Source organism: Lethenteron reissneri, chromosome 67 (assembly GCF_015708825.2).
Source record: "Lethenteron reissneri isolate LAM-NWPU_2019-01 chromosome 67, ASM1570882v1, whole genome shotgun sequence".
NCBI classification, from domain to species: domain Eukaryota; kingdom Metazoa; phylum Chordata; class Hyperoartia; order Petromyzontiformes; family Petromyzontidae; genus Lethenteron; species Lethenteron reissneri.
In genome coordinates this window covers 5,341,610-5,366,773 of record NC_083845.1, presented here as the reverse complement: position 1 = coordinate 5,366,773, position 25,164 = coordinate 5,341,610, and the positions used below count along the sequence as shown (strand labels likewise).

General features: G+C 57.2%; 1 protein-coding gene across 1 annotated transcript; it reads left to right on the top strand.

Moving 5' to 3' along the window:
- The first annotated feature begins 1,703 nt into the window (after positions 1 to 1,703).
- LOC133360157 (carnitine O-acetyltransferase-like) lies at positions 1,704 to 24,256 on the top strand. The gene is made up of 15 exons (XM_061578755.1): positions 1,704 to 1,739; positions 3,570 to 3,704; positions 5,060 to 5,178; positions 6,387 to 6,440; positions 6,919 to 7,093; positions 8,837 to 9,011; positions 9,436 to 9,620; positions 11,335 to 11,435; positions 12,112 to 12,237; positions 14,276 to 14,398; positions 15,706 to 15,736; positions 16,001 to 16,105; positions 17,039 to 17,101; positions 18,466 to 18,603; positions 20,704 to 24,256. Exons 3-15 carry the CDS (start codon positions 5,075 to 5,077, stop codon positions 20,977 to 20,979), a joined length of 1,656 nt encoding a protein of 551 aa, XP_061434739.1. The 5' UTR covers positions 1,704 to 1,739; positions 3,570 to 3,704; positions 5,060 to 5,074; the 3' UTR covers positions 20,980 to 24,256.
- The last annotated feature ends 908 nt before the right edge of the window (positions 24,257 to 25,164 follow it).

The window sequence follows — 25,164 nt, the reverse complement described above, 5'->3', positions numbered from 1 at the left end:
GACACAGACAGATAGATTGACAGAGAGAGACACAGACAGATGGATTGACAGAGAGAGACACAGACAGATGGATTGACAGAGAGAGACACAGACAGATGGATTGACAGACAGAGACACAGACAGATGGATTGACAGAGAGAGACACAGACAGATGGATTGACAGAGAGAGACACAGACAGATGGATTGACAGAGAGAGACACAGACAGATGGATTGACAGAGAGAGACACAGACAGATGGATTGACAGAGAGAGACACAGACAGATGGATTGACAGAGAGACACGGACAGATGGATTGACAGAGAGAGACACGGACAGATGCATTGACAGAGAGAGACACAGACAGATGGATTGACAGAGAGAGACACAGACAGATGGACGGACAGAGAGAGACACAGACATATGGATTGACAGAGAGAGACACAGACAGATGGATGGACAGAGAGAGACACAGACAGATGGATGGACAGAGAGAGACACAGACATATGGATTGACAGAGAGAGACACAGACAGATGGATTGACAGAGAGACACAGACAGATAGATTGACAGAGAGAGACACAGACAGATGGACGGACAGAGAGAGACACAGACAGATGGATTGACAGAGAGAGACACAGACAGATGGATTGACAGACAGAGACACAGACAGATGGATTGACAGAGAGAGACACAGACAGATGGATTGACAGAGAGAGACACAGACAGATGGATTGACAGAGAGAGACACGGACAGATGGATTGACAGAGAGAGAGACACAGACAGATGGATTGACAGAGAGAGACACAGACAGATGGATTGACAGAGAGAGACACAGACAGATGGATTGACAGAGAGAGACACAGACAGATGGATTGACAGAGAGAGACACGGACAGATGGATTGACAGAGAGAGACACGGACAGATGGATTGACAGAGAGAGACACAGACAGATGGATTGACAGAGAGAGACACAGACAGATGCATTGACAGAGAGAGACACAGACAGATGGATTGACAGAGAGAGACACAGACAGATGGACGGACAGAGAGAGACACAGACATATGGATTGACAGAGAGAGACACAGACAGATGGATGGACAGAGAGAGACACAGACAGATGGATGGACAGAGAGAGACACAGACAGATGGATTGACAGAGAGAGACACAGACATATGGATTGACAGAGAGAGACACAGACAGATGGATTGACAGAGAGACACAGACAGATAGATTGACAGAGAGAGACACAGACAGATGGACGGACAGAGAGAGACACAGACATATGGATTGACAGAGAGAGACACAGACAGATGGATGGACAGAGAGAGACACAGACAGGTGGATTGACAGAGAGAGACACAGACAGATGGATTGACAGAGAGAGACACAGACAGATGGATTGACAGAGAGAGACACAGACAGATGGATTGACAGAGAGAGACACAGACAGATGGACGGACAGGGCGAATACTAAACACTTGGGTTGAAGAATAAACTAATGTTTGTAGCGGATGTCGCTAACAACGCGTGCGCTGCACCCCGCGCAGGCCCCACACCGGCTGGGCCTACAGGCCGCCACCTGCTCCCGGCGTCGCGATGGCCTCTCCGCGCCGCCCCCCCTCCTCTTCACGACCTTGTCATCGTCATCGTCGGAGCCAGGAGTCAAGTCTGTGCTGGGAGGAGAGGACGGGGGGCACTCCCTGCCCAGACTGCCCGTACCCCCACTGCGCCAAACCCTGGAGCGATACCTGAAGGTGAGGTGGCTCGGGTGGAGGGGTTCGTTGGTGGGATTCTATTTTATTGTTATCAATGATTGCAACTCGCTAGTCTACGGGACGTCTGGCAGAAACATCCGCAGGCTGCGTCGCGCGCGGAATTCTTTGGCCCGAGTCGTGACGGGGCTGCCGCAAGGTCGGACCGTGTCTGGTCCCGGTGGCTTGTCGAGCTGCATTGGCTTCTGGTGGCCGAACGAACTCCGTCACGAGGTCGCGCTCGTCACACACACACAAAGTGCTCGCCACAAACGAACCACAGCAACTCGCGGATGTCGTCAAGGAGCGTCAACCGGCGTCACGCGAACTCCACCGGTCGTCCTCGAGGAAGATTTTGGCCAAACGTCGAACGAAGACTGCGCTCGGCGCTGCCACCGCGTGGCGCTTTCGGATTCGCTTCTGCGGCCGTCTGGAACGTTCTTCCTTCCGATATTAGGAAGCCGCTGGAGCTTTTGCGCTTCAAAATTTCGATTGCAAACTCATTTCTTTTAGAACTGTGCTCATTTTTTTGTCCTGCACATCTGATTAGTGCGGTTGTCCATAGACTCAACACTGCCCATAGACTCAAAACTGTCCATAGACTCAACACTGCCCATAGACTCAACACTGCCCATAGACTCAACACTGCCCATAGACTCAACACTACCCACAGACTCAACACTGCCCATAGACTCAACACTGCCCATAGACTCAACACTACCCATAGACTCAACACTGCCCCATAGACTCAACACTACCCATAGACTCAACACTGCCCATAGACTCAACACTACCCATAGACTCAACACTGCCCATAGACTCAACACTGCCCATAGACTCAACACTGCCCATAGACTCAACACTGCCCATAGACTCAACACTGCCCATAGACTCAACACTGCCCATAGACTCAACACTGCCCATAGACTCAACACTGCCCATAGACTCAACACTGCCCATAGACTCAACACTACCCATAGACTCAACACTACCCATAGACTCAACACTGCCCATAGACTCAACACTGCCCATAGACTCAACACTGCCCATAGACTCAACACTGCCCATAGACTCAACACTACCCATCGACTCAACACTACCCATAGACTCAACACTACCCATAGACTCAACACTACCCATAGACTCAACACTGCCCATAGACTCAACACTGCCCATAGACTCAACACTGCCCATAGACTCAACACTGCCCATAGACTCAACACTACCCATCGACTCAACACTACCCATAGACTCAACACTGCCCAGAGACTCAACACTGCACCTCCATTTAGCACGGTTGGCTACGTACGGCGCGAGTAGACAAGTTCTACATCAACAACAATCGCCATTCGCCACTAAGTGGCGGTGACATTACCACGGTGCTTGTGCCAGGCCATGTGCACCTTGAGGCCACGTGAAGTATCGAACGCCCGCTGGCAGGAGGTCACGGGGCAGACCCAGGTGCCATGCGTTGACTGACTGAGATGACTGGCAGAATGCTGACACACACCCTGACACCCGCCCTGCCACCCGCCCTGACACCCACCCTGACACCACCCTGACACCGCCCTGACACCGCCCTGACACCGCCCTGACACCGCCCTGACACCCGCCCTGACACCCGCCCTGACACCGCCCTGACACCGCCCTGACACCCGCCCTGACACCCGCCCTGACACCGCCCTGACACCGCCCTGACACCCGCCCTGACACCCGCCCTGACACCCGCCCTGACACCACCCTGACACCGCCCTGACACCGCCTTGACACCCACCCTGACACACGCCCTGACACCCGCCCTGACACCCGGCCTGACACCACCCTGACTCCCAGGCGCTGGAGCCGCTGGTGCCTCCCGAGGAGCTGGTCTACACGCACCGCGTCGTCGAGAATTTCGGCAAACCGGGCGGCCTGGGTGAGGTGCTGCAGGCTCGGCTGGAGCGCAAGGCTCAGCGCTCCGACAACTGGGTGAGTCCATGTCCCCACATCCCCACGTCCCCGTGTGTGTCCCCGTGCGTGTCCCCGTGTGTGTCCCCGTGTGTGTCCCCGTGTGTGTCCCCGTGTGTGTCCCCGTGTGTGTCCCCGTGTGTGTCCCCGTGCGTGTCCCCGTGCGTGTCCCCGTGTGTGTCCCCGTGTGTGTCCCCGTGCGTGTCCCCGTGTGTGTCCCCACGTCCCCATGCGTGTCCCCGTGTGTGTCCCCGTGTGTGTCCCCGTGTGTGTCCCCGTGTGTGTCCCCGTGCGTGTCCCCGTGCGTGTCCCCGTGCGTGTCCCCGTGCGTGTCCCCGTGTGTGTCCCCACGTCCCCACGTCCCCATGCGTGTCCCCGTGTGTGTCCCCGTGTGTGTCCCCGTGTGTGTCCCCGTGTGGTGTCCCCATGCGTGTCCCCGTGTGTGTCCCCACGTCCCCGTGCGTGTCCCCGTGCGTGTCCCCGTGCGTGTCCCCGTGTGTGTCCCCGTGTGTGTCCCCGTGCGTGTCCCCGTGTGTGTCCCCACGTCCCCATGCGTGTCCCCGTGTGTGTTCCCGTGCGTGTCCCCGTGTGTGTCCCCGTGTGTGTCCCCGTGTGTGTCCCCATGCGTGTCCCCGTGTGTGTCCCCACGTCCCCATGCGTGTCCCCGTGTGTGTCCCCGTGTGTGTCCCCGTGTGTGTCCCCGTGTGTGTCCCCGTGTGTGTCCCCATGCGTGTCCCCGTGTGTGTCCCCACGTCCCCATGCGTGTCCCCGTGTGTGTCCCCGTGCGTGTCCCCGTGTGTGTCCCCATGCGTGTCCCCACGTCCCCATGCGTGTCCCCGTGTGTGTTCCCGTGCGTGTCCCCGTGTGTGTCCCCGTGTGTGTCCCCGTGTGTGTCCCCATGCGTGTCCCCGTGTGTGTCCCCACGTCCCCATGCGTGTCCCCGTGTGTGTTCCCGTGTGTGTCCCCGTGTGTGTCCCCATGCGTGTCCCCGTGTGTGTCCCCACGTCCCCATGCGTGTCCCCGTGTGTGTTCCCGTGTGTGTCCCCGTGTGTGTCCCCATGCGTGTCCCCACGTCCCCATGTTCCCACATCCCCTTGCGAGTCCCCACATCTGTATGTCCCCACGTCCCCGTGCGTGTCCCCACGCGTGTCCCCACGTGTGTCCCCACGTGTGTCCCCACGCGTGTTCCCACATCCCCCTGTGTCCCCATCCCCTTGTTTGTCCCCACATCCGTATGTCCCCACATCCGCGTGCGTCTCCCCACGTCCCCACATCCCCCTGTGTATCCCCACGCAGTCTTGAGTCCCGTGTTCCGCTCTTGTCCCCACGTTCCCCCCGCCTCCCTCCCCCCCCCCCCCCCCCCCCCCCCCCCGCAGCTGCGGGAGTGGTGGATGAAGACGACCTTCCTGGAGAATCGCGGCTCCCTGGCCGTCCACTCCAACCCGGGCGTCGTGCTGCCCAGGCAGGACTTCCACGACACGCAGGGCCAGCTCAGGTGCGGCCCCGTCAACACCCCGTCAGCACTCCGTCAGCACTCCAAACAAAATCCGTCACGTTCCCTTCCAGCTTTCAGAACTTTCCGCATTAGAAGCGCGACTTTTTAAATCCTTTATATTAAGTTCGCTTGCTTGCGTGCTTGCTTGCTTGCTTACGACCGTGCAAATCTTTCGGTCGTTTTTTAACCCACTTCCCGTGATCCAATCGAGCTGACATTTTGCACACAGACTCGTTGTGCGAGACAATTAATGTTACTGAAAATTTTTTTCTAAAATTTTACACTGTTTAGGGAAAACAAATTAAATATTTAATTACCAATTGCTTAATACTGGCAGACAATCATCTGACCCATAGGTGGCAGCCATCTCAAGCCAGAGGACGAGAGGACTCTAGCCGCCACGCATATAAAGGATTTATAGTGAAAAACTTTGTTTTTACGGGTTATACTTATTTTGTTTTTAGCGGGGGGGGCATTTTTAGTTGTTGTATTTGCCGTCGAGCGCTTTTTTGTCGGCGTTTGTTCCGATTTTTGTCCCGAGGTCCACAACGCAGTGGCGTAGCAAGGGATATTTTGCGCCCGGGGACAAACTATTAAATTGGCGCCCTCCCCCCCCCCCCCCCCCCCCCCCCGTTTAATCACATACCAAAATGTAACTACATGACATGCAGGCTGTGTGTGGCGGGATATATAAACTTTTAGGTCGAGGTGTAGATTTGTGCAGTAGTTTCAGGCTGCCGCGCCCGCCGCAATAAGTTATAATGTGACGTTGCAAGCCTCGTTTTGGCGCCCCTTTACCTTGGCGCCCTGGGACATATGTACCCCCCTGCCCCCCCCCTAGCTATGCCTCTGCCACAACGAGCATCTTTCAGCGGCGCGCGCCCCGTGGTGGCCGTTGCCCGACTTGGCGGCCACCACCCACTGGTGGCGAGCGCTGCCACCCATGGGGCGGGCGCCACCGAGTGAGGCACCCACTGGCTGCCACCGCCACCCGTGGGTGATGTCACCAGGTCGCATGTGCAGCTCAGTGGGCCTTACCTGGCTCAAATACAAAACCGTTGAGGCCCGTGGGCAGCCGTGGGCGAGAAAGGGGGCACCCCACCGATGTGGAGATGGAGCGACGGAATCCGCCGATCCGCGTGTGTTGCGAGCGAGACAGCCCCGTGACTCCGACGTGCGTCTCTCCTCCCCCCCCCCCCATCGCGCAGATTCGCGGCGAAGCTCATCAGCGCGGTGCTGAAATTCAAGGCCCTCGTCGATAGGTGAGTGGAAGAGCAAATACGGAGATCCCTTCCCCCCTTCCCCCCCCTCTCCCCCTCCTCTCCCGCCTCCCCCGTGTAGCCTTTAGCGCTTTCCCTGTGCCAGCGTCCTCTGGTGGGAGTCTCTCCGTACTCGTCGGGGTCTCCGCCGGCCCTCTAAACCGCCGCAGTGGTTCCTCGCTAGCGGGGGGGGGGGCAGTTTCGCCGATAAGACCTCATCAGTGCGAGGAGGGCCGCCGCGCATTTGAAACCACTAGGGGGTTTGGCAGCAGCACGATGACGACGGTGGTGGGGGCTGTTTTCACATTCGCTTATTGTAGGAGGCCGCACGAAAGGCCACCAGGGGCCCGTCAGCGGCAACCTTGCGGCGAAGAGCGCCGCTCTACGCACCACACGAAGGGGTTGCGTACCGCCCGCACGCCCATCGTGTGTGAATCCACGACCCCCTGACTCCTCGTACGCCCCCCCCCCTCCTCACCAGCGAGACCCTGCAGGGGAACCTGCACCGGGGCCGCCCGCTCTGCATGGACCAGTACCGGCGCATCTTCTCGTCGTGCCGCGTGCCGGGCCCACGGCACGACACCGTCGTCAACTACGCACTCCAGCGCGGCGGCGGCAACAACCCGCGGCACATCACCGTGGCGCACAACTACCAGGCGAGCCCCCCCCCCATGCCCCCGCCCCCCCGGTGTTGCCAGAGAGAGAGAGTGCACCAACAGGGGCTTGCGCACTAACACGTCCACTTCCACGTCTACTTACACCTCGTGCTCTCTTTTAGCCCCACCCCCCCTTCCCGATACGTTCCATTCATTGGCTACCACAATCTGATAAGCTCCCCCCCTCTCCTCCCCCTTAACTTGTATTTAAGAACCTGCATCTTGGAATCCCTGCCTCACTTGATGCAGCAAATCTGGCTGTGACGGTCCCACCTGATGACGGAGACTTGTGTTGCCTCCGAAACGTCGTGATTTTTATTATTTTATTTTTATTAATTTCATTTTTTTACCTACGTGACTTTACAGAAACAACCTAAGAGTATGATAGAAATAAAAAATAAAAGTTTAAATTTTTGTACTATTTTTTATTATTTATTTTATTTTTTACCTACGTGACTTTACCGAAAAAACTGAGAGTATGAATCCTTGCAGTCACGAAAGCTTCAAATCTAGAAGAAAAAAAAAGAGAGAGAGTTGCTGGGTACGACTCTCGGTTTGGGGAACCCGGTTTAACCGCGTACCGCTCAAGTAACACTGCCAGGTGGTGACGGTGGTGGCGGTGGAGGCGGTGGTGGCGGTGGTGGCGGTGGTGGCGGTGGTGGTGACCTGTATACGAGTTAACGATTCGCACGCGAAGCCGGAAGCTAAAACTCAAGATTCAACTATTTTTAATTTTGCCAGCTAAGTGCCACACTGAGCCATATTATTCACAGAAGCGTCCTTGCCATCACGAACGATCGTTCAACCCACGTGGACATTTCTAGCAGCGGCCAAATGCTTTAGAACGCGCGATGTTGATTCTAAACGTGGAGGGGGAAAATAACCGGAGGACCCGGAGAGAAACATCCACGCGAGCATGGGGCGAGAGAGAGAGAGAGAGAGACACGCAAACTCCAAATAAACAGGCTGCGGTGGACAGCTGAGACCCGGATTGAACCCAGGCTCTCGGCGGTACTGGCTCGGCATCTCCGACCTCCGAGCCAACCCCAGTCACCACAAAATATCGATTCGCGCGCAATCCAGTGCGCGTGTCTGACGGGGAGGGGGGGTGGGGTGATGATGAGAGAGAGACACGCAAACTCCAAATATACAGCAGCAGGCATCAGTGTCTGGGATCGAACCCACAACCTCCGGTATACCAGGCGAGGTAGTTAACATCTCCTAGCCACCGCGATGATGATGAGAGAGAGACACGCAAACTCCAAATATACAGCAGCAGGCGTCAGGGTCGGGATCGAACCCACATCCTCCTGTATACCAGGCGAGGTAGTTAACATCTCCTAGCCACCGCGATGATGATGAGAGAGAGACACGCAGACTCCAAATATACAGCAGCAGGCGTCAGTGTCTGGGATCGAACCCACGACCTCCTGTACACCAGGCGAGGGAGTTAACATCTCCTAGCCACCGTGGCGCCCCTAATTACTCAAATAGGATCACAACACAGCAGTTAGCAACATCGCCCCCCCCCCGCTGCCCCCTAACCCCTCCTGAAAAAAAAAACAAGTGTCTTGTGATGCAGCGGGGGTCTCACCTGAGCGAGAAAGTGTCACGATGAATAGTCATAACACAGCCTCGCGCGCTTGCGTGTGTGCGTGTGTGTGTGTGCGTGCGTGTGTGCGTGCGTGCGTGCGTGTGTGCGTGCGTGCGTGCGTGCGTGCGTGCGTGCGTGCGTCGATGCAGTTCTTCCAGCTCGACGTCTACGACAGCCACGGCGTGGTGCTGAGCACCGAGCAGCTCTACTGGCAGCTGGAGAAGATCTGGAACCTGTCCATCAAGACCACCAAGGAGCCCATCGGCATCCTCACGGCGGAGCACCGCAACCGCTGGGGCACAGGCCACGACATCCTCATTCGCGGTACGAGCCGGGGCGGTGGGGGCGGCGGCAGCGGTGGGTGGGGGGGGAGGCGGGCAGAAGAGGTCGCAAACGGGTTTTGATTCCTTACCCGTACCCGGCCGCACCAGGGTCGCCGTTCCCTACCCGTTCCCGTACCCTACCCGAAATGAGTGACAAACGGTTACTCACCAGTGACTCACGGTCTACCCGGCTGGGTACGAGTAGCCGGGTATCGGGTAGGGTACGGGTATCGGGTACCCGGTTGCGACCTCTGGGGGGCAGCCGGCGGGGAGACAAAGGCGGCCGGGCGTGGATGCTGGCCACCCACCCCTCGTGTGCCGTGCCGGTCCTCGCCAACAGCACTTGCCCCTACATGCGTGTGACACGTGCACTCTGCCCTGTGTGTGACACGTGCGCTCTGCCCTGCGCGTGTGACACGTCGCAGACAAGCTGAACCGCGAGTCGACGCGCGTCATCCAGCAGAGCATCTTCGCCGTGTGCCTGGACGCGCCGATGCCGCCTACCACAGGCGAGGAGGACATGCAGCTGAGCCGCATGTCGGCGGAGATCCTGCACGGGGGCGGCAGCTGCGCCAACTCGGGCAACCGCTGGTTCGACAAGACTCTGCAGGTGCGTGCGTGCGTGTCTGCGTGTGTGTCTGTACCAGCGGTGTCAAGGTCGCCCTCTGTGGAGGAGGCTCGTGAAGGACGCTACTGGGCAGTTGGAGGCTGGAGGCAGTCGCCCTCCAACAACAACGGAGGGCGGAGGAGCGACGCTCACAACAACGAGCGGAGCGCCGGGTGGCTAAAGCACAGCAAGTTGGTACAGTAGGGGGCACAGGTGGTGCATCAGCCAGTCATCTCGGTCGTCTCGGTCAGTCGACCCGTGGCACCTGCTGGGTCTGCCCCATGACCTTCTGCCAGCTGGCGTTCGACACTTCACGTGGCCTCAAGGTGCACTTGGCCTGGCACAAGCTTCATGGTGACGTCACCGCCACTTAGTGGCGAATGGCGGTTGTTGTTGTGTGTGTGTGTCGGCGTTGTCTTCTGTCGTACGGGCTGCTGATGTGGGTGCTGAGCTGCGACTGCGGTTTCAGAGTCACTGCTTCACCGGTGCGTGTTGGAGAGTAAAGCCGCGACATTTACAGTTAGAGCGCTGTGACGTTTCGCGGGTGCGATTGCAACCGGCATTGTCGGGCGATTTGCCAGAATGATGGTGATGATGGCCATCACTTGGTGGGTTGAGGAGAACGTGACGACGATGACGACGACGACGATGGAGAGATGACAGCTGTGACGACTGGGCCTCACCGGTGTCCGTGCGAGATAATGATGACGATCTTCATCTTGTTGTCGTACGGCTGCTGATGTAGATGTCACATTCAGGTGGTCAAGCAGACAACCATATCGGGAGCCAGCGGAGAAGTTGTACCATCATCATCGCTGTGATGTCTCCTCCTTCGTGTTTGTGGTTTAGGGGCATTGCGCCGTGACACGTTACACTACGGTCTCTGTTCTGGATGATCAGTCGCACAACACTACTATTACTGGAAAGTTAAAAATGTTCCATTTGTGCATCAGGTATCATCGGCATCTGCTGCTGCTGTGGTTTGTGCGGATGCGGTTTAGGGTGGACCATGAGCTTCGTGAAAGATCAAACGCAGGGGGATCTGCTGTGTTGGGTCTTTCACAACATGGCGTTTCTGTGTCTGTAGTTGGCACAGCAGGTGGCACAGGTGGTGCATCCTGCCAGCCATCTCAGTCGGTCAACCCATATCACCTGGGTCTGTCCCGTGACCTCCTGCCGGCGAGCATTCGACACTTAACGTGGCCTCGGGAGTGTGCACCTGGCCTGGCACAAGCGGCGTGGTGAAGTCACCGCCACTTAGTGGCGAATGGCGGTTGCTGTTCTTGTTGTTGAGTGTGTGCGTGTGTTGAGCGGTGGTCCGGCGGTTAGCGCGCCGCGCTACGAACCCGGCTCACTGCCAACACCAGTGACGATTATCTGAACCGGTCCTGGGCCTCCCCTAGGTCGACTCAGCCTCACACGAGTACCGGGTGCGGTGTGTAGTAAACATCGCCACTGGGGAGACAAAGGCGGCCGGGCGTGGTGCTGGCCACCCACCCCTCATAGGTGCTCGCCAACAGCACTTGCCCCGACAGCCTGTCAAGGCTACGCGGGGGATCTTTATTTTGCCACGTGATGTGATGGTATTGCAATCCACCCGGCACACCTGCCCATGAACTCATCGCTCCATCGCTGTCTCTATGTGTGTGTGTCTGCGACGTGCTGCCCCGTCGCCGCACTCCCCCATGCCGTGCCACCCCCCCCCCCCCTCTCCTAGTTTGTGGTGGGCGAGGACGGCACATGCGGGCTGCTCTATGAGCGCGGCGTGGCCGAGGGCGTGCCCATCATGCGCATTGCCGACTACGCAGTGGCCGACTGGTGAGTAAGCGCGATGGGCCACGACGATGGGACGCAGCGATGGGGCCTATGGCAAGGCGTGGTGATGGGATGCAGTGATGGGACGCAGCGAAGAGACGCAGCGATGGGGCCTATTGCAGGGCGCTGCGATGGGGCCTAGTGCAGGGCGTGTTTGATCGGCGTGCGTTTACTTCCTGACGCGACGGCGCGGTTCCGAAACGCGCGCGGTCATTCACGACGGACACGGAACAGAAACTTTGCACAGAGAGGCAGCCGGGTCGGAAAGCGAACCTAGGAGCCCCTTCTCGCGGTTCGTATGTACGTATGTACAAACTCCAAATACACAGCAGCAGGCGTCAGGGTCAGGATGGAACCCACGACCTCCTGTACACCAGGCGAGGTAGTTAACATATCCTAGCCACCGTGATGATGATGAGAGTAGTATCTCTTGGAATCTCTCATTTACTTGATACAGCTATCGTGCTGTGACGGTTCCACCTGAAGACGGAAGCTTGTGTTGCCTCCGAAACGTCGTGATATTTATTTTTTATTTTACTTTATTTTACTTTTATTAATTTAATTTTTTTTACCCACGTGACTTTACCGAAAAAACCTAAGAATGTGAATACTTGCAGTCACGAAAGCTTCAAATCTAGAATTACGTGACGAAGTCCCTTTGTTACACTTTCGTTCGCAGCCAGCAGCAGCAGTGGGAGGAGCCGCGTTCGAGCGCGGCGAGCCTGGAGACGCCGCGGAAGCTCTACTTCAACATCAACTCGGACGTGAAGGACCTCATCGAGTCTGCCAAGGTCCACCTGGACATGTGAGCGAGCCGCGGGTCACCCACCGCCGTCGCCCTCATCGGTCGCGGATATCGTCTTCATCGTAGCAGCAGCAGCATCAGCAGCAGCATCAGCAGCAGCATCAGCAGCAGCATCAGCAGCAGCAGCATCAGCAGCATCAGCAGCAGCATCAGCAGTAGCAGCAGCATCAGCAGCAGCAGCACCGTCGGCTTTGTCGTCTGTGGCCAGCTGAATGTGGTGGCGAGATGTTGACTACCTCGCCTGGTGTACAGGACGTCGTGGTTTCAATCCGGTCCCTGACGCCTGCTGCTGTATATTTGGAGTTTGCGTGTCTCTCTCTCATCATCATCATGGTGGCCAGGAGATGTTACCTACCTCGCCTGGTATGCAGGAGGTCGTGGGTTCAATATCGACCCTGACGCCTTCTGCTGTATATTTGGAGTTTGCGTGTCTCTCTCTCTCACCATCATCACGGTGGCTAGGAGATGTTGACTACCTCGCCTGGTGTACAGGAGGTCGTGGGTTCGATCCCGACCCTGACGCCTGCTGCTGTATATTTGGAGTTTGCGTGTCTCTCTCATCATCATCACGGTGGCTAGGAGATGTTGACTACCTCGCCTGGTGTACAGGAGGTCATGGGTTCGATCCCGACCCTGACGCCTGCTGCTGTGTATTTTAATTCTGAGTGTCTCTCTTCCCGTGGTTGCGTGTATTTTTTTCTCCGGGTCCTCCGAGGAGGGTCACGGAAAACGGCCGTGAGCATGCTTGCGTCAAATACAATCCGTCAAAGGATTTATTTTTCTCCGAGTGCTCCGGTTTTTTCCCGTCCGCATTTAAAATCAACGTCACGCGTTCAGAGTATTTGGCTGCTGTCAATTTCCACGTGATAAGCCACCGCCTCTTTGAGCTGTCGTTTGTGACCAGGTCGTTTCTAAAAAAGAACGAAATAGTTCAGTGGACCCTTTCCTCGTGAAATAGTTTAGCTTAATAATCTTCTGCACCATCAGCAGCAAGAGCATCTTGATCATTATCAGCAGCAGCAGCAACAGCAGCCAGGAGGAGCAACGTTTGAAACAGCAGTACCATCATCATGGTCATCACAATCATCAGCAACATCAGCAGCAGCAGCATCGTCATAATCATCACCAGCAGCAGGGACAGATTTATCAGCGACGTCCGCATCACAGTCATCGTCACCGTGGTTATCATCAGCAGCAGCAGCATTACTCCCTGCAGAATTATCGTCGTCGTCGTCGTTGTCATCATCATTGTCATCATCGTCATTATCATCATCGTCATTATCATCATTGTCATCATCGTCATTATCATCATCGTCATCATCATCATTGTCATCATCGTCATTATCATCATCGTCATCATCGTCATTATCATCATCGTCATCATCATCATTGTCATCATCGTCATTATCATCATCGTCATCATCATCATCGTCATCATCGTCATCGTCGTCATCATCGTCGTCGTCGTCATCGTTGTCATCATCATCGTCATTATCATCATCGTCATCATCATCATTGTCATCATCGTCATCATCGTCGTCGTCCTCATCGTCATCATCGTCATTGTCATCGTCATCATCGTCGTCATCGTCATTGTCATCATCGTCATCATCATCATTGTCATCATCGTCATCATCATCATTGTCATCATCGTCATTGTCATCATCGTCATCATCGTCATTGTCATCATCGTCATCATCGTCATTATCATTATCGTCATCATCATCATTGTCATCATCGTCATCATCGTCGTCGTCCTCATCGTCATCATCGTCATTGTCATCGTCATCATCGTCGTCATCGTCATTGTCATCATCGTCGCCATCGTCATTATCATAATCGTCATCATCGTCGTCATCATCATCATCGTCATCATAGTCGTCATTATCATAATCGTCATCATCATCGTCATCATCATCATCGTCATCATAGTCGTCATTATCATAATCGTCGTCATCGTCGTCGTCGTCATCATCGTCATCACCCCACAATGCCGTGCGGTGGCGAGTATTAAAATGTTCCGGCCGGACCCCCACAGCCAGGTGGGTGACCTGGACATCCGCTGCCTGATCTACCGGAGGTTCGGCAAGGACTTCCTCAAGCAGCAGGGCCTCAGCCCCGACGCCTTCATCCAGATGGCGCTGCAGCTCGCGTACTACAGGTGGGCGCTGGTGGTGGGTGTGGGGGTGACGGGGTGAGTGGGTGAACGAGTGGTTATGTAAATCGGTGTGGGTAGGTCGGTGATGGAGGAGAGGGTGGATGGGATGAGCGAATGAGTAGCCGAGAGAGTGATTCGGTGATCGGGTGGGTGAGTCAGTCAATGGGTGGATGGTTAAGTGAGTGAGTGATGTGAGTGCGTGGATCGTGAAGTGAGCGAGTCGGGGAGTGAGTCTGTGAGTGAGCGGGTAGTGAACTGAGCGAGTGAGTGCGTGAATGAGTGATTGTGTGGGTGGTGGACTGAGTTGGGTGAGTGAGTTTCTGGGTGAGCGAGTAGGTGACTGAGTGGGCGAGCGGGTGAGTGGGCGAGCGAGTGGGTGTGCGAGGGAGCGGACGAGTGAGTGGGCGGGCAAGTGAGCGGACGAGTGAGTGGGCGGGCGAGGTGAGTAAGCAAGCGAGTGATTGAGCGAGTGAGTGGGCGTGCGAGTGAGCGGACGAGTGAGTGGGCATGCGAGTGAGCGGACGAGCGAGCGAACAGGTGAGTGAGTGAGCAGGCGGGCGAGTGAGTGGGTGAGGGAGGGAGTGAGCGAGTGGGCGGGCGGGCGGGCGGGCGAGCGAACAGGTGAGTGAGCGGGCGGGCGAGTGAGTGGGTGAGGGAGGGAGTGGGCGAGTGGGCGGGCGAGCGAGTGAGCGGGCAGGTGGGCGAGGTAAGTGAGTGGGCATGCGAGTGAGCGGACGAGCGAGCGGGTGGGTGGGCGGGCGAGGTGAGCGGGCGGGCAAGCGAGTGAGTGGGTGGGGAGGTGAGTGAGTGGGTGAGGGAGTGGGTGAGGGAGTGAGTGGGCGAAGTGAGTGGGCGGGCGAGCGAGCGAGTGAGTGGGTGGGTGGGTGGGCGGGGAGGTGAGTGAGTGGGCGGGCGAGTGAGTGAGTGGGTGGGTGGGCGGGGAGGTGAGTGAGCGGGTGGGTAGGTGGGCTAGGTGAGTGAGCGAGTGAGTGGGTGAGTGAGTGAGCGAGCGAGTGAGTGGGTGGGGAGGTGAGTGAGCACCTCTGGTGGCTGTGTGTGCAGGCTGCACGGTGGGGTGTGCTCCACCAGCGAGGTGAGTGAGTGAGTGGATGAGTGAGCGAGCGAGTGAGTGGGTGGGTGGGGAGGTGAGTGAGCGCCTCTGGTGGCTGTGTGCGCAGGCTGCACGGCGGGGTGTGCTCCACCAGCGAGGTGAGTGAGTGAGCGGGCGAGTGAGTGAGTGAGTGGATGAGTGAGCGAGCGAGTGAGTGGGTGGGGAGGTGAGTGGGCGCCTCTGGTGGCTGTGTGCGCAGGCTGCACGGCGGGGTGTGCTCCACCAGCGAGGTGAGTGAGTGAGCGGGCGAGCGAGTGAGTGGATGAGTGAGCGAGCGAGTGAGTGGGTGGGTGGGGAGGTGAGTGAGCACCTCTGGTGGCTGTGTGCGCAGGCTGCACGGCGGGGTGTGCTCCACCAGCGAGGTGGGTGAGTGAGCGGGCGAGTGAGTGAGTGAGTGGATGAGTGAGCGAGCGAGTGAGTGGGTGGGGAGGTGAGTGGGCGCCTCTGGTGGCTGTGTGCGCAGGCTGCACGGTGGGGTGTGCTCCACCAGCGAGAGTGCCACCACGCGAATGTTCCACCTGGGCCGCACCGACATCATCCGCTCCACCTCGTCACAATCGCTGCGCTTCGTGGAGGCCTTCGACAGCCCCGACACTCCGGTACACGTTGTTGTGGTTGCGTGTGTACGCTGGTGACGCTGTGTGTGTGTGTACGCTGGTGACGCTGTGTGTGTGTGTGTGCTGGTGATGCTGTGTGTGCGCTGGTGACGCTGTGTGTGTGTGCTGGTCATGCTGTGTGTGTGTGTTGGTGACGCTGTGTGTGTGTGCTGGTGACGTGTGTGTGCTGGTGACGCTGTGTGTGTGTGTGTGCTGGTGATGCTGTGTGTGTGTGCTGGTGATGCTGTGTGTGTGTGCTGGTGATGCTGTGTGTGTGTGCTGGTGACGTTGTGTGTGTGCTGGTGACGCTGTGTGTGTGTGTGCTGGTGATGCTGTGTGTGTGTGTGTGCTAGTGACGTTGTGTGTGTGCTGGTGACGCTGTGTGTGTGTGTGTGTGCTGGTGATGCTGTGTGTGTGTGCTGGTGACGCTGTGTGTGTGTGATGGTGACGCTGTGTGTGTGTGTTAGTGACGCTGTGTGTGTGTGTTCTGGTGATGCTGTGTGTGTGTGTTGGTGACGCTGTGTGTGTGTGTGTGTGTGCTGGTGACGCTGTGTGTGTGTGTGCTGGTGACGCTGTGTGTATGCTGGTGACGCTGTGTGTATGTGCTGGTGACGCTGTGTGTGTGTGTGTGTTTGTGACGCTGTGTGTGTGTGTATGTTCTGGTGATGCTGTGTGTGTGTGTGCTGGTGATGCTGTGTGTGTGTGTGACGCTGTGTGTGTGTGTGTGTGTTGGTGACGGTGTGTGTGTGCTAGTGACACTGTGTGTGTGTGTGTGCTGGTGACACTGTGTGTGTGCTGGTGACGCTGTGTGTGTGTGTGCTGGTGACGCTGTGTGTATGTTCTGATGACGCTGTGTGTGTTTGTGACGCTGTGTGTGTATGTGCCGGTGACGCTGTGATGTCGTGATCGTGTGGCTTTTGCGTTGCGCCGTCGCAGGACGCCGAGAAGCTGGCGCTGCTGAGGGCGGCAATCCAGACTCACGTGGAGTCCACGGAGCAGGTGGGGAGCACGCCGCGCCGGCTGGAGCCGGGACGGGTTCGGGGTAGCGCCTCGTGTGCCGTGCCGGCCTTCGTAGGTGCTCGCTAACAGAACTTGCCCCAACAGTCTATTAAGGCTATACGGGGGATCTTAGTCTTTTGTGTATGTGGAGCGGTGGTGTAGCGGTTAGCGCCACGCTGCGCTACGAAGCCGGCGACCCGAGTTCGATTCCCGCTCATGGCTAACACCGGTCACGATTATCTGAACTGGTCATGGGCCTCCCCTAGGTCGACTCAGCCTCAAATGAGTACCTGGTGCCATGTGTAGTAAACATCGCCGCTGGGGAGACAAAGTCGGCCGGGCGTGGTGCTGGCCACCCACCCCCTCGTGTGTTGTACCGGCCTTCATAGGTGCTCGCTAACAGCACTTGCCCTTACAGTCTATTAAGGCTATACGAGTTCATGTATTAGGTGTAGCCCTGTGAGCCATTCGGCTCTTGAATCGGGTGCAACCGCAACAAACAAAAAACAAAAACATGAACAAGAAAACATCTTAAAGTGACTATGTGACTAAGTGCAAACAGAAAATCCAAGAAAAGACAGCAAAACATTGCAGAAAAAAATCACCGTACACCAACGCTGTGTGCAAAAATCCCAGTGGGATGCAAGTCAAACAACCAACAACAACCACAAGACAACTTAGATTAGATTTACGGGGGATCTTTGTCTGTGTGTGTGTGTGCCAGGCTATGATGGGCCAGGCTATAGACGCACACCTGCAGCGCCACGCTGCGCTACGAAGCTGGCAACCCGAGTTCGATTCCCGCTCACGGCCAACACCGGTCACGATGATCTGAACTGGTCATGGGCCTCCCCTAGGTCGACTCAGCCTCAAATGAGTACCTAGTGCGATGTGTAACCATCGCCACTCTGGAGACAAAGTTAGCAGGGCGTGGTGCTGGCCACCCACCCCCTCATGTGCCGTGCCGGCCTTCATAGGTGCTCGCTAGCAGCACTTGCCCCTACAGTCGATTAAGGCTATACGGGGGATCTTAGTCTTTTGTGTATGGGGAGCGGTGGTGCAGTGGTTAGCGCCACGGTGCGCTACGATGTTGGCAACCCGAGTTCGATTCCCGCTCATGGCCAACATCGGTCACGATTATCTGAACTGGTCATGGGCCTCCCCTAGGTCGACTCAGCCTCAAATGAGTACCTGGTGCCATGTGTAGTAAACATCGCCACTGGGGAGACAAAGTTAGCCGGGCGTGGTGCTGGCCACTCACCCCCTGTGCCGTACCGGCCTTCATAGGTGCTCGCTAACAGCACTTGCCCCTACAGTGTATTAAGGCTACACGGGGGATCTTTGTCTTTGTGTGTCTGTGCCAGGCTATGACGGGCCAGGCTATAGACGCCCACCTGCTGGGCCTGAAGCTGCAGGCCATCGCGGACGGCCACAGCGTACCGCAGCTCTACATGGACACCTCCTACGCCATCGCCACACACTTCCGCCTCTTCACCAAGCAGGTGCGGCAGAGGTCGCAAACGGGTTTTGATTCCTTACCCGTACCCGTACCCGGCCGCACCAGGGTCGCAGACGGGTACCCGTACCCGGCCGTACCCGTACCCTACCCGTACCCGGCCGGGTACGGCCGGGTACGGGTAGGGTACGGGTATCAGGTACCTGATTGCGACCTCTGGGATGAAGCCATGTTGCAGGCACGGGTGGGTTGATTCTAGGAACTTGAATTGTGAGAAGAGACAAGACGTTGGGAAATGAGTGACAAACGGTTACTCACCAGTGACTCACGGCCTACCCGTACCCGTACCCGGCCGCACCAGGGTCACAAACGGCTACCCGTACCCGGCAGGGTACGGGTAGCCGGGTATCGGGTAGGGTACGGGTATCGGGTACCCGGTTGTGACCTCTGAGGTGCGGGCCGCACCGGGGCACACAGGTCACAGGTCACAGGTCACCTAGGCGAGGAGTGGCAACGGTTATTCCTCGCTTGCAAAGTAGTTCCCGGGTTCGATTCTCGACCCTTGCTTGCAGTTTGTATTCTTTAACACTGCCCATAGACTCAACACTGCCCATAGACTCAACACTGTCCATACACTCAACACTGCCCATAGACTCAACACTGTCCATACACTCAACACTGCCCATAGACTCAACACTGTCCATGCACTCAACACTGCCCATAGACTCAACACTACACCATAGACTCAACACTGCACCATAGACTCAACACTGCCCATAGACTCAACACTGCCCATAGACTCAACACTACCCATAGACTCAACACTACCCATAGACTCAACACTGCCAATAAACTCAACACTACCCATAGACTCAACACTGCCCATAGGCTCAACACGGAATCATAGACTAACACTGCCCATAGACTCCATACTGCCCATAGACTCTACACTGAATCATCGACTAACACTGCCCATCGACTCAACACTGCCCATAGACTAACACTGCCCATAGACTCAACACTGCCCATAGACTAAACACTGCCCATAGACTCTACACTGAATCATAGACTCAACACTACCCATAGACTCAACACTACCCATAGACTCAACACTACCCATAGACTCAAGACTGCCCATAAACTCAACACTGCCCATAGACTCAACACGACCCATAGACTCAACACTGCCCATAGACTCAACACTGAATCATAGACTAACACTGCCCATAGACTCAACACTGCCCATAGACTCAACACTGCCCATAGACTCAACACTGCCCATAGACTAACACTGCCCATAGACTCAACACTGCCCATAGACTAACACTGCCCATAGACTAAACACTGCCCATAGACTAAACACTGCACCATCGACTCAACACTGCCCATAGACTCAACACTGAATCATATACTTACACTGCCCATAGACTCAACACTGAATCATAGACTCAACACTGAATCATATACTTACACTGCCCATAGACTCAACACTGAATCATAGACTAACACTGCCCATAGACTCAACACTGAATCATAGACTAACACTGCCCATAGACTAAACACTGCACCATAGACTCAACACTGCCCATAGACTCAACACTGAATCATAGACTCAACACTGCCCATAGACTCAACACTGAATCATAGACTAACACTGCCCATAGACTCAACACTACCCATAGACTCAACACTACCCATAGACTCAACACTAACCCATAGACTCAACACTGCCCATAGACTCAACACCGCCCATAGACTCAACACTGCCCATAGACTCAACACTGCCCATAGACTCAACACTGCCCATAGACTCAACACTACCCATAGACTCAACACTACCCAAAGACTCAACACTGCACCATAGATTCAACACTGCACCATAGACTCAACACTACCCATAGACTCAACACTACCCATAGACTCAACACTACCCATAGACTCAACACTACCCATAGACTCAACACTACCCATAAACTCAACACCGCCCATAGACTCAACACTACCCATAGACTCAGCACTTCACCTCCGATCAACGCGGTTGGCCACGTACGGCGGTGCTAAATAAGTTCAGCACACATACACACGTGCTGACATGTGACCTGCAGATTATAAATTCCACTACATCGTCCCCCCCCCCCCCCCCCAGGTCCCCGCGCACATGGAGGCGGTGATGTGCCAGGGCCCGGCGGTGCCCGACGGCTACGGCGTGTGCTACAACCCGCAGGCCTCGCGCATCTCCATCAGCGTGACGGCACTGCACTGTTGCCGGCACACCCACGCCTCGGCGCTGGCGCTCGCCGTCGAGGCGGCGTTCGGCGACATGCACGACGTGCTGCTGGCGCCCTCGCCAGATGGCGGTGGCGGTGGCGGTGAGGCCGGGGCGTTGCCGCGGCGAGCGCCGTGGGAGGCCACGCAGTGGTGAGCGGCAGTGGCGACCGGGGGTTCCTGCGGTGCGACCTCGCGACTTTGCGATCTCGCGACCTTTGCGAGCTCGTAACCTGGCAACCGTGCGACCTCGCGACCATGTGACCTTGGGACATTGCGACGCTGCGAGCTCGCGATTTCGCTACATCGCGACCTCGTAACCTTGCAAACTTACAACCTTGCGACCTTGCGACCTCGCTACCTTTGCGAGCTCGTAACCTGGCAACCTCGCGACCATGTGACCTTGGGACATTGCGACGCTGCGAGCTCGCGATTTCGCTACATCGTGACCTCGTAACCTTGCAAACTTACAACCTCGCGACCTTGTGACCTTGGAACCTTGGGACATTGCGAGCTCGCGATTTTGCTACATCGCGACCTCGTAACCTTGCAACCTCGCGACCTTACGACCTCGCGACCTTGGAACCTTGTGACCTTGTGACCTTGCTTTGAAGGTCGTGGGGAGCGCGGCGGGGGGGCAGGTCACACCGGTCACACCAGCGCCATGGCTAGTGGTGGTGGTGGGGGGGTAGGCGGGCCGTGGTTTATCTGCGTCGCGTTGGGGGTTGACCATACTTCACCGCGCCGGTCAGTGCCACTTTGTGTGGGCGGGACCCCCCCCCCAACCGCCCCCACCTCTCCGGCCCCCCACCACCGCAAGGCGGCGCTCCGTCGGCGAAGAACAGACCGACGTCACGCTGACGTTTGTCTTCTCGAAGCGCGTACAAAGGCGGCGGCGGCGGTGGCGGTGGGGGGGGGGGGGTGGGAGATCTGCTCAGCTAAGTTCATCCGAGGAGGTGGGGGGAGGGGGGGGATGGTCCTAAAGGTGTTTGAAGGGTTCTGAATCGTAGCGCGTTGAGGTGCCTCAGCCCGGTCGCCTTCCAATTTGCTTTCCGACGCTGCATTTGGGCTCGCGACACAAGTACCGCTCTGACGTGCCACAAACGTCGCTTGAAGCGGTATCGGAGGAGGATCTTGACACTCGAGGGGAAAATTTTGTCAACGCCGTTTCTCGCTTTGCTCTCTTGCGGCAGTGGCGGCCGCGTGCGGAGCCATTGCATCGCTTGACGCAGAAGAGGGGGTCTTGGAGGTGGCTCTGTGATGTCCGCTTCAGCGGCCGTTCTGTGTTCACAAGCGTCACTTGAAGAAGTAGAGATCTCAGAGGTCGCCCTGTGTGATGTCCGCTTCAGCGGCCGTTGTGTGTCTGCCAGAGTGTCACTTGAAGAAGTAGGGATCTCAGAGGTGGCTCTGTGATGTCCGCTTCAGCGGGCCGTTCTCAAGCGAGACGGGGGAGGGCTGCTGTGCTCTGCGAGATTTCCCGAACGGGTTCCTGGCCTCGCGACGCCGCCGACCGCGCAATCTGAATGAACGTCGGACAGAGAGAGAGAGAGACAGAAGGGTCACAAGTGTTTTTTGGCGGGTTCTGATTTAAATCTTGAAATGCGCGCCTATACGGGGCGGAGGGGGGGGGGAACGGCGGCACGGCGGTTAGCGCCTCGCAAGCCTCTTGACCAACCGGCGCCAAGCGGCACGGTTGACGTGCGGTGTCACACGAGCGGCCAAGACGTCGGGGGACGGCCTTCGTCCCAGCGGTGGAGTGACGGTGGGTCCCGTGAGGTGTTCGTGTTTTTTTGTTACGCAGGGTGATGCTGTTCGAGTATCGACGTCGGCTGCCCCGAGCGGGGCACGTGGGCATGCGGCGGATACGGATGCGCGCAAAGCTCCGTTGCGGAATTTCGATGTAAAGCTTTCGTGACTGCAGCAGCATCTTCTTGGTTCTTTCGGTAAAGTCACGTAGAAGGGAAATAATAAAATGATAAAAATTCAACATACTAAAATAAAAAAAATAAAAAATGTTAATAAAATATAAATCTTTTCGATGTAAAGCTTTCGTGACTGCAGGGATTCATCTTTTTGGTTCTTTCGGTAAAGTCACGTAGAAGGGAAATAAAAGAATAAAAATAAAACATAATAAAATAATTCTCACGACGTTTCGGCCACAACGCAAGCAGCCGTCCTCAGGTGAAGAACAGGTCTGTCGGAAAGACAGCGTCTGAATGAAACACCACCAGGCTTGGCAGCCTATATTTAAGCTGGGTTAGGGGAGGAAGAGCGCCTTGACAAAGGAATTTGCATATCAACAGATATGCAAATTCCTTTGTCAAGACCTGTTTTTCACCTGAGGACGGCTGCTTGCGTTGTGGCCGAAACGTCGTGAGAATTATATATTGTTTTATTTTTATTATTTTATTATTTCCCTTCTACGTGACGACTTTACCGAAAGAACCAAGAAGATGAACCGTTGCGGAGTTTGTTTTCAAAGGGGGCGGCGGCTACGGCGCGGGGAGGGGGGGGGAGGGGTTTCGGAGTGGGGGGGGGGTGCGCGTGGCCACACACAACAACAGGAGTCGCGTGCGTTGTGGTGGGTGGTGGAGGTTTCGGCTGATTCTGGCAGTTGCCGCCGTGACCCAATACGCCCGCAGGAGAGGCCAGTTACCACACTGGCAAGCGTTTTCCTAAAACCGAATTCGTTGCAAGTTCGTCGCAACGGGGGAAGATTTCGTTTCGTTCTCCACGACCTGCACAGCAACTGCTGCTACGCTCACCGCGGTATATTAACGACGACGACGACGACGACAACAATCTACGGTGGCGTGGGGAGAGAGAGGGGCGGGTGAAGGGCTGCCACCTCACTTTCCGCGCCATCCGCTAGGCTCCATCGTTCGCTCGCTCGGTCGCTCGCTCGCTCGGTCGCTCGACCACCTCGGGATCTGGAGGTTGTCGCAGTGGCAGTGGGATATTTCGACTGGAGAGAATCCGAGGAGCTGTCAAGCTCTTTTCTCACCGGGGGGCCGCAGGCTCAGAACGTTACAACAAACGGTACCGGAAAAAAAACACGAGAGGAGTGTTCAAGTATGGGAACGGTAAACGGATAACAACAAAAAACATATCTACAAATAACGCTTAACTTTTTTTGTAATCTTACCAGCTCAAGCACACTAGTGACCATCACCTTCTTTTTCAGAAGCGATCACAAATGATTGCCCTTATCGTCATCGTCGTGTGGAAATTCGTAGCGGCGGCCAAATGCTCCTAAAGCGTGGTGACGTTGATTCTAAAAATGTGGAACGGGGGGGGGGGAACCAGAGGGTCCCGAGGGAAAGGAACAAATCGATCGATTGATTGATTGGGCTGGACGTGAGCACACACACACGGCCCCTCCCGTGACGCTCCTCGCTCGGGGTCGATAGCCCAGCGTCACCATGTTGCTACCCCCCCCCCCCACTTCTCTCCCCCCCCCCCCCATTCCCCCCCCCCCCCCACCTTCTCCCCCCCCCCGCTTTCTCCCCCCCCCCCCCCCCGCTTTCCCCCCACCACTTTCCCTCCCCCATTCCCCCTTCTCACCACCCCTCCTCCCCCCCACCTTCTCTCCCCCCCCACCACTCCCCCCCACCACTCCCCCCCCCACCACTCCCCCCCCCACCACTCCCCCCCCACCACTTCCCCCCCCCACCACTCCCCCCCCCACCACTCCCCCCCCACCACTCCCCCCCACCACTCCCCCCCCCCACCACTCCCCCCCACCACTCCCCCCCCCACCACTCTCCCCCCCCACCACTCCCCCCCCACCACTCCCCCCCCACCACTCCCCCCCCACCACTCCCCCCCCACCACTCCCCCCCCCACCACTCCCCCCCCCACCACTCCCCCCCCCACCACTCCCCCCCCACCACTCCCCCCCACCACTCCCCCCCCCCACCACTCCCCCCCACCACTCCCCCCCCCCACCACTCCCCCCCACCACTCCCCCCCCCACCACTCCCCCCCCCACCACTCCCCCCCCCACCACTCCCCCCCCACCACTCCCCCCCCACCACTCCCCCCCCCACCACTCCCCCCCCACCACTCCCCCCCCCACCACTCCCCCCCCACCACTCCCCCCCCACCACTCCCCCCCCACCACTCCCCCCCCCACCACTCCCCCCCACCATCCCCCCCCCACCACTCCCCCCCACCACTCCCCCCCCCACCACTCCCCCCCCCACCACTCCCCCCCCCACCACTCCCCCCCCCACCACTCCCCCCCCCACCACTCCCCCCCCCACCACTCCCCCCCCACCACTCCCCCCCCACCACTCCCCCCCACCACTCCCCCCCCCACCACTCCCCCCCCCACCACTCC

Coding starts and splice junctions, on each gene's coding strand:
- LOC133360157 (XM_061578755.1), top strand. CDS start 5,075: ATGAAGACGACCTTCCTGGAGAATCGCGGCTCCCTGGCCGTCCACTCC. Junction 5,179..6,386: donor GACACGCAGGGCCAGCTCAG/GTGCGGCCCCGT, acceptor CCCATCGCGCAG/ATTCGCGGCGAAGCTCATCA. Junction 6,441..6,918: donor TTCAAGGCCCTCGTCGATAG/GTGAGTGGAAGA, acceptor CCTCCTCACCAG/CGAGACCCTGCAGGGGAACC.